At 39.9% G+C, this 9,465-nt stretch overlaps 2 protein-coding genes across 2 annotated transcripts; both read left to right on the top strand.

Annotated features, from left to right (window-relative positions):
• On the top strand, positions 1-1,723 carry LOC137733737 (aspartyl protease family protein 2-like). Its single transcript, XM_068472905.1, has one exon. The coding sequence runs from the start codon at positions 110-112 to the stop codon at positions 1,571-1,573; it is 1,464 nt and encodes a 487-aa protein (XP_068329006.1). The 5' UTR covers positions 1-109; the 3' UTR covers positions 1,574-1,723.
• A 4,587-nt stretch (positions 1,724-6,310) lies between these two features.
• On the top strand, positions 6,311-8,977 carry LOC137735008 (UV-stimulated scaffold protein A homolog). The gene is made up of 2 exons (XM_068474360.1): positions 6,311-6,592; positions 6,967-8,977. Exons 1-2 carry the CDS (start codon positions 6,413-6,415, stop codon positions 8,722-8,724), a joined length of 1,938 nt encoding a protein of 645 aa, XP_068330461.1. The 5' UTR covers positions 6,311-6,412; the 3' UTR covers positions 8,725-8,977.
• Positions 8,978-9,465: the final 488 nt, after the last annotated feature.

The raw sequence follows: 9,465 nt of genomic DNA, 5'->3' as shown, positions 1-9,465 counted from the left end.
CACCATTTACACCCTCACTCTCTCACTCCAATTATTTATATGCCTCCTCTCTCCACCCCCACTTTCCTATAAACTCCCGTTTCCTCTCTCTCACGCTCCAGTCTCCAAAATGGAAGGGAAAGCAATACTTCCCCTTCTCTTCCTTTCCCTCTCCGCCATTTTCCTCTCCCTCTCCTCCGCCCTCGACCACCAGACCCTCCTCCTCAACCCCCTCCCCTCCCCACCCACCACGCTCTCATGGTCCGACACGGTCTCCGAATCCGATTCCGCCCAACTCCACCCCAACTCCCCCTCCGCCACCGCCACAACTCCAAACACTCTATCCGTACAATTACACCACATCGACGCCATGGCGCTTAACAAAACCCCCACCCAACTCTTCCACCTCCGCCTCCAGCGCGACGCCTTCCGTGTCAAAACCCTTACCTCCCTCGCCGCCGCCGCGGCGTCCTCAAACAGAACAACCAGAGGCGGCGGTCACGTGCCTGTCACGGGCTTCAGCAGTTCCGTCGTCTCCGGACTCTCTCAGGGCAGCGGCGAGTACTTCACGCGCCTTGGCGTCGGCACGCCTCCCAGGTACGTCTACATGGTCCTCGACACCGGAAGCGACGTCGTTTGGCTCCAATGCGCCCCCTGCAAGCGGTGCTACACCCAGGCCGACCCCATTTTTGACCCACGTAAATCCGGATCCTTCGCCACAATCCCCTGTGGGTCCCCCCTCTGCCGGAAACTCGACTCGCCGGGCTGTAATTCCAAGAAGACCTGCCTCTACCAAGTCTCCTACGGGGACGGTTCCTTCACTGTCGGCGAGTTCTCAACCGAAACGCTGACGTTTCGCGGCACCAAAGTGGGACGCGTGGCGATTGGATGCGGTCACGACAATGAGGGCCTCTTCGTCGGTGCGGCGGGGCTTTTGGGACTCGGCCGGGGAAAGTTATCATTTCCCGCCCAGACCGGCTCCCAATTCAACCGGAAATTCTCCTACTGCCTAGTGGACCGGTCCTCTTCTTCCAAACCGTCCTCAGTCCTTTTCGGTGACTCGGCCGTTTCCCGGACCGCCCGGTTCACCCCCCTCGTCGCGAACCCAAAACTCGACACGTTTTACTACGTCGAGCTCATCGGAATCAGTGTCGGTGGGACACGTGTCCCGGGTATCACGGCATCGCTTTTCAATCTCGACCCGGCAGGAAACGGAGGGGTCATCCTCGATTCGGGCACTTCCGTGACCCGATTGACCCGATCGGCTTACAATGCTCTCCGAGATGCTTTCCGGGCCGGTACTTCGGGGCTTAAGCGTGGGCCCGAGTTCTCTCTGTTCGACACGTGTTTCGACTTGTCCGGAAAGACCGAAGTCAAAGTCCCCACGGTCGTGCTGCATTTCCGAAACGCCGACGTTCCACTTCCGGCAACCAACTACCTGATCCCAGTGGACAGCAGCGGCAGCTTCTGCTTTGCTTTCGCGGGTACGATGGGCGGGTTGTCCATAATTGGTAACATCCAGCAGCAAGGTTTCCGGGTGGTGTATGACCTGGCGGGTTCCCGGGTCGGGTTTTCTCCACGTGGGTGCGCTTAGTTAATTTTGATAGCGGCACGGGAAATGCCCAATTTCCGTGAGTTTTATTTTTATATTTTTAATTTAATATAAATCAAAGCGGGGAAAAGCAAACCTTCCTTGCTGGAATTAGGATGATGATTTGATGTGATGAAAGGGTGGGATTTGAGATGTTTTGTGTTGCTTGCGTATTACAGGTTACAAGTTACAATGCTCACGTGCTGTTTTTTTTGTTTATGTATTATCTACTCATAAATTATTACTCTAATATAAACGGGTAAATTCAAATTCAATATTATTTGACACACTTCTTTTTTTATGGGTCAACAATTGAAGCAAAAATTAAGAGAAGGTTTTGAGTTTGTAATCCCCTCCAACAATTGAAAAAAAGATCGAACGACGACTGACAACTTAGTTCTTAGTTTAGTGATACTTTTCATTAGTCAACCAAAATTAGAACAAGTTTGAGTTCAAAACCCCTCTCTCAATTGCTGAAGAACGCTAGTACGATGTGAATTGATTATGAACTTGAGAGTTTGTTGTAAGAATTGTTTAGATTTTTAATCTTTTTAGAAGCTGCTAGATTATGTTTTATAATACACGTGAGAGAACGCTAATATATATATATATATTTTTTTTTTTTTACTTATAACACGTAACGTAAAATTTATCAACTTGTGTTTTGATTACATGAAAAATCATGAGGAGGTTTTTGGAGTAGGGAAGATTTTCTGGGATGTGGGGGTGTTTGGATATGAGAGAATGACAGAATAGGTGTCATCTGAGTTACACAAGTCAAGAGGAGCACATGGATGCACGTAGTGATTGGAGTGTGAGCAGAAGAAAAGACGGTGTCATTTTACAAATTTTACGATGTGGGTTTGGCAAGCACAATACGATCACGTACGACACCTTTGGCTTGTCTCCTTCCTTGTGTTGTGTGCCGACTTCCTCCCATTGTTTATTTCTTCCTCCATTTCTTTCGTGCTTACTGGCTTTCACATGGAAACTTCGCAAAATTGTCCCTTGTGGTAGAATAAAAGGTCACGTCATGTTTTATTATTTTACGCGCTATGATAAGATTAGTCGATAATATTTAATGTTTTGAATAATTGAACAAGACAATTTGTTGTAGTAGGAAAGCACCAAAGAGAACGTTTGTTTTCGTAATTGTGAAAGCAAATTTCTTATTTCTTATTTCTTATTTTTGGACAAAATTACACATACAAAACAAATAACATATCAGGTTAAGGTCAAGAACCTCACGCGCCCATGATGAATAGGGGGTCTTTGGCCGAAGAACCTCCAATACCAAAGTTAAAATTTTGAGAGAAAAGTGTTTGGAGAATTTAGAAAGTTTAGTAAGAGAATTGAGATTAGGTTTTTTAGAGAAAATGAGATGGTATATATAGGGAACATGGCCGGTCCCTTTGGAGAGAAGGTGACCGGGCTCTTGTGTATTTTTTGGGTGTAATTAGTAGTTTAATTGGCCATTAATAGATTAATTAGGTAATAAATTCATTAATTAGCCAATTAACATAATTTAAAATGAATGTTTTGGGGGTTACCTTGTAGAGAAAATGGATGAAATAGGTTTTGAATTGTTACCTATTTTGGGAACTTTTGACTTGATTGTGGGATGTTTGCCCATTGCTCGCACTTAGGAATTTCGATGTTCCTCAAGGCTAATTTTGTCATTTTTGCTCAAAAATCCATGTGTCGCCTCTTGATTATTTTTGGCTCCACAGTAATTGTATCAGATAATGAATACAGATAAAGAGAAAGGAGAGAGATTGTATTATCACTTTCTAATTTTTGATCTTGCATTTGGTCTAAGTCTCTATATATAAACGTTTTGATTCGACAACATTTTACATGCATGAAGAAAAATTTTCACCTTTATAATACTTTTTCACCTAAGGCTTTTAATTTTCACCTAAGTCTATTTTAGTTTGCTCTCTTCTACATTTATACGTGTTGCATTCACATTGTATTTCACAATAAATTCCAAGTTTTACAATTTAATTAAATAATTATGTCAGATAAGCGCATTTGTCCCAAAATATTACACGTAAGCTAGGATGGATAGTAAAGAGAAAAGCAAAATTCTCTCCTCGAAGATATGTTGGGTTTATTGTAGGTGTAAAAGAAAATTAAAAGTTTAAAGTGGTGGGAGGATGAATACAAAGCATGGTAATTATTTATGTGCAGACAACATTGGAACATGGGTTGTGTCACCACTTCACTACAATTAGATGATGACCCTAGGCTTGATATTTTAATGCTGTTAAAGGGTTTGATTTTCGGTGGTGCCCACTGTCCTCCCCTCCTTGTCGAATGAGGATTTTTTTTCCCAATTCTCTTTGTGAAGATTTCAAAGATCTTTTTAATTACATTTATTTATTATATATCATGCGATCAATTTTCATCAGGTATTATTTATATTTAATTTTAAATGAAAAAATTTACAATAATTTCTGATTGTACAATATATAATGAACGAATGTAATTGAAAAATTTCTGAAATCCTCACAAATAGGATCCTCATTCCTCCTTGTCTAGCTGCAAACTGGACCATGGCCTAAGTTGGTGACAGTCGTTGTAGCCCGTAGGTAGGTAGATACACGTACAAACACCCATCTTAAGTAGCCATCAAAATTACAATCATACTTAAATAAATTTGCTATTAATATTTCACCAACTTTAGGTGTGCGGCGTACGATTTAGTGTTGTTTCGTAGAATATGAACTCTCACACGAATCTTAATAGTTAGTAAATTACACAATATTCTGATTTTTTTTATTAATACCAATCAAGGTTCTCAAAGACGTTAGGTGTTAGTCAAATGGTGGGTTGGAGCACAACACCTAAATGGTTAGATGGGTTTAAATGGGGTCTAGGTAAATTAGGCAGATTTAGTAAACTTATTATATATCATATAAATAAATGTTTTTTTATACTTAAAAAGTACATGATTTCATTAAGAGACATAAACTGCAAAAATAGAATGACATATAGATTATAAAGTATTATAATATAATGAAAATATGGAGAACAAATATACAATATGTGCTCATCTACGTATTTCACAAGTCTCTTAAAATTTTTTATAAAATAAAATAAAATGCAAAATGAAAATTATATAATTACTTTCTAAGTGAGAATCGCGACTTAAGCGGGTTAGAATGGGTATGTGAGTTTCATGTATTCCACACTCCCCTCCTATTACCATAATCATCCCTCCCTCCTCTCACACTTTCCATTCTGTCTTTTTTTTTTATTTTTAAATAAAACAAAATAAGATATTGAAATGACTTAATCGTAACCATTTAAATTAAAGATGAAGAAAGATGAGCGAGATTCGGAGGGGAGAGAAACATTAAGGCAAAACATAAAATTTGATGTATGCATTTATGAGCACATGGCTTTTCTTTTGTTTCAACACCATAATCAGGGTCCACGGACAATGTTTGAGAGATTAAGGAGCGGGTTTTATATTATGTTGGACTAAATATGGATTAGTCGCATGACGATGAGACGATCTCTAATAAAACTCAATTAAGCCTTAATTTAATTTAATTTTATAGTTATTTTTTATTTTTTATTTTTATTTTTATATTGTTTATTAGAGAAACGTGGAAGAACAACATACGTGCATCAACCTAGTATTCTGTCCCCAACACATGTGAACTTGATCCGATCTTTGATGAACCAACCAAGTACTAATCTCCTGCAGGCTGCTGCATTAAATTCTAATACACCAACTAATTCATTCTTTTAAATACAAATATCCTGCAACATTAATATCTAAAACAATCACCGCCTCTCCCTGCGCGAATTATCGATGCATAAGTTAGGCATCCTTATACAAAAGAGTGGTCTTTTCGGATTGGTTATTGTGTGTCACTACCTCACACCTATCATACACATTTGAGTAAGAAGGGTCTTAGCGTCTCGCCATTGCGACTCCGCATCTTCATGGGGAATTCAATTTCACCGGATCCATGTCAGAGATAGCGGGATATATTTTTTGTTTTTGCCGTCCCGGGTACTCTTATTAACTAATGGGCCCAAACCAAACGAGTTTGGGTCCTTAACCATTTCTAGGTCCACTAACTTTCAAGACAGGTGTGCCTTGGTCCCCAAGTCTTGTAGGCTTCGTTTATTATAGTGAACTAGTTTAGATTGGATTAGCGTAAAAAATTAAGCTTGATTGACTTGGCTTGGACAATGAAGTGTTTGATGCAGTTCGAGAGTTCAAATCTATTAAGCTATGAGCTATTTGAAAAGGATCACACTTTATATACAAGTTAGTTGTGCGACGTCACACAACTAATGGAAAAGAAAACGAACTAGGCCAAAAATTGTCAGGGGAAAAATTGAAAACTCAGTCAGCTATTGTAGTTGGGCTGGTTTGATATTGAATTTTGCCTAACCATAAAATAAAATCGTTCGAATTCTTTTGATTAAGATTCAAACTCCTGAAGCCTTCTTTACTAAAATCCTTAAATTAAAATCACATTCTTTTGATTTAAGATGGGCCTTAGATTCTTTTGGGTCGAAGAAAATATCTTCATTAAAATGGCCCAAATACAAGTTGGGTTTGAACTGGGATAAGCGGGCTTTCGGATTTGCAAATTTCTAAAACATGCTATCCAACAAAATAATTTAATAAAATTTGGAGGGTCTCTAAATTGCAAAGTCTCATATATGTATCGTGCCCCTCATAACTTCGGATTGTGACATTTTACCCTTTCTTGCTCAGCGCGTAAAATACCCAAATCCACAAACTATATATTATCCTCGAATTTTGAAAATTCAAAGAAGCTTCCAATCTCTGCGTGGTTGAATTGAGAAACAATGGAAGAAGAGGAAGGAGGGAAGGTTAGGGTTTTGATAGAGACGGCGACGATCTCGACCGAACCGGATGTCGACCCACGCCTCCTCAAGGCCATCAAGTCGGTTGTCCGATACTCCGATTCGGAGCTCCGACTCGCCGCTCGTATTCTCATGGATCTTATGAAGCGCGAACACTCTCAGGTCCTTTCGTGCATAGAAACTCTCTTTCTTCCGTAAAATTCGAATCCGTATATTTAATTTCTCCGTTGCTGTTTGTAGTTTGTAGTGTATTTTTCTAGGGTTTATTTTCTAGCTTGTGTTTGGTTGCCGAGAAATTTTGAAGGGGAAAATTCGATTCACCAATCAACATCTAGTTAAATTACGTATCCTTTTCATTTTTCTGAAATTATAGGAAATAATGGTAAAAAATTGGATAGTAAGCTGTTCAATTTGGTTAGAAATTGTTGTTTAATCTCTGTTTGTTTGGGTGGGTGTTAAAAGTTTAGGGTTTCAGATTGGTACTATCAGTTGAATTATGGGAGAGAAGTTTTTGATGAAATATATAAATTTTGCAGGTGCGCTACCTCACACTTCTTATCATTGATGAGCTTTTTATGAGATCAAAGCTATTTCGAACCCTTGTTGTGGAAAATTTGGATCAGTTATTGACTTTAAGTGTTGGATTTAGAATACATTCGTCACTCCCACCTCCGGCAAATGTTGCGACTGCTCTGCGTAAGAAGGCGATAGAGTTTTTGGAGAAGTGGAATTCTTCGTTTGGGGTTCACTATAAGCAGATTAGGTTAGGGTTTGATTACCTTAAGAACACCCTTAAGTATCAGTTCCCAAATCTACAGGAAACTGCGACTCGGCTTCAACAGGAGAGAAGGGAAAGGGAGAGGAAGACGAAAAAGATCTTGTTGAAAAAGTTTGAGATTTTGGAAAAGAATTTTGCGTCAATTAAGGAAGAAATTCAATCTACTGTTGATGAGATTGGGGAGTGTTTAGAAATTGTACGCCCTAAAGAGGAAGGTGTTCCGTTTTGTCCATTAGATGAGGAAGATATGGAAGAGTTTCATTCTTATGAGTTCCGGCAGTTGCGCTTACAAGCATTGGAAGAAGGAGAAAAGCTTCATGAGAATAGTGAAAACAAAGTGGTTTTTGATGCCCTGCGGGAGCTTTACAAGATATTGGTAAAGCATTTGACTGCAGTGCAAGAATGGATCCTTGTTCTTGTAAAAGTTGAACTGACTGATAACAGATCCAGGGATTCGTATTTGAAGGAGTTCATCGATATCCGGAATAATATTCAATCAGTGAAGAAGAAGTGTGAAGAATTGGGATGCAATCTTTCAAACATTGCAAAGCACGAGGAAGAAGATTTTTGGGAGGAAGGCAAGATCGAAACAACTGAGGGTGGGAATTTTAGTCTTCCCAATAACAGAACTGGAGGTCTTGCTGTGACATCAACATCCAAGGAGGTGCAAGGTAGCATTCCTAAATGCCATGATAAGGAGAACGATGCCAATAAGAGGCGCAGTCACGAAGGTGGGGGAAGCAATTCAGACCCTCTGAGAAGTAAGCTTCTGGCTGAAGCTCCTGAGGTGAACTGGAGCAATCATTTGGCCAGTTGGGGTTCAAAGATGGATGTATTGGCTAACCATCGGGGGTTGGAGCTTGAAAGTCATTGGGGCAGGGTGGATCAGGATGCAGTTATTCCAGCAGAAAAGATTGCGGACTTAAATCTTCAGGCTACTGTGTACAAAGAAAAGCAGGTTGAAATTCAGCCATGCCGAGCACCATTAAGCAATGGAAAACTTTGTCCAAGAAGAGACTTGAGAATTTGCCCATTTCATGGACCTGTTATTCCCAGAGATGATGAGGGAAAGCCACTGAATCAGAACCCTCCAAAAGATGAGAAGGCTCCTGATTTAGGGACCAATTTAGTAGAGCAGTTAACAAAACAAGCCGTGCAGAATGTTCGTGAGAAAGATAAAGAGTTGGCAAGGAAGAGAGATATAGATAAAAAGGCACTGAAGCGTGCTAAGCTTGCCAAAATAAGAGAACACAATGAAGCGGTTTTACGAGATTCTGCAATTGCTTCAACTTCTAAATCTGCATTTATTGGAGAAGATTGGGAGCCAAGTACTAGTAGGAACCCGTCATTCAGAAACAAAAAGAAAACCCTTGCCTCCATGCTGCAGAAGAAAGAGACACCAAAAGATAGATTAGCTCGGAGGATTTTGAATACACGAGCAAGTGCTGCAACTGTAAGACAACTTACATTGGGCGAGGATGCAAATTACCGAGAAGCCTTCCCGAATCAGTGGTAAATGGTCGCCCTATTTCTCTGCTTCTTGGCTTATTAAGAGGATTGTTATTGATACCTGCTTTTTGTAAATTGTTACGTACATTTTCTTGACTTAAGCAATTAAGAACTTCCGTAATTAGTGAATGATTAGGGAAGCTGTCTTTCGGCCGGTTTTGTAACATATGTTAATTTTCGGATTTGAATTTTTTCAAAATGTATGCATAAAAGGGAGGTTAATAAATAAGAAGTTTGATTTTATTTCATGTGTAATATCTCTTGTGGTTTGTTATAAATGGACAGGATAACTTGTATAGCATGGCTGCACGGGCATACTGTCACGGTGACGTCACATGCTAATAATACAAAAAGATATCGTAATTTCTCTTTACGTGTCCTTGTATTACTGGCACGTGACGGCCGTGTTATACAAGTTGTTGTCGATGAAAAGGTGTAGCAGCTTCCCGTGGCTGCTGCTGCATATCAAAAACAATAACAGCTAATACAACTATACAAGCATGTGTAAAGTGTGGCTTGTTCCAGTTTGGTTATGCTGTCTGCCGACAAGAATCAATGAATCATAACCAAACAGAAGGTACAGAATATTCGGCTTCACCTACTTTTTGGATAGTTACTTGTTATGGCAGCACAAAACAAAATGGTAGTAACGTTGAGGTCAAGTCATCTTTTTACGCCTTTGTTATTTATTTATTTTTTAAACTTTGATATATTTGTCTTCTCCCATGAAAATCATGTCTCGATTTTC

Source organism: Pyrus communis, chromosome 5 (genome assembly GCF_963583255.1).
Source record: "Pyrus communis chromosome 5, drPyrComm1.1, whole genome shotgun sequence".
Taxonomy (NCBI): Eukaryota; Viridiplantae; Streptophyta; class Magnoliopsida; order Rosales; family Rosaceae; genus Pyrus; species Pyrus communis.
The sequence above is the reverse complement of the archived record's forward strand: the minus strand, read 5'-3'. Positions and strand labels throughout refer to the sequence as shown.

What these genes read in the sequence shown, in the direction of transcription:
- LOC137733737 (XM_068472905.1), top strand. Translation starts at nt 110, where the DNA reads ATGGAAGGGAAAGCAATACTTCCCCTTCTCTTCCTTTCCCTCTCCGCC.
- LOC137735008 (XM_068474360.1), top strand. Translation starts at nt 6,413, where the DNA reads ATGGAAGAAGAGGAAGGAGGGAAGGTTAGGGTTTTGATAGAGACGGCG. An exon ending in TGAAGCGCGAACACTCTCAG is followed by an intron (nt 6,593 to 6,966) that starts GTCCTTTCGTGC and finishes TAAATTTTGCAG; the next exon opens with GTGCGCTACCTCACACTTCT.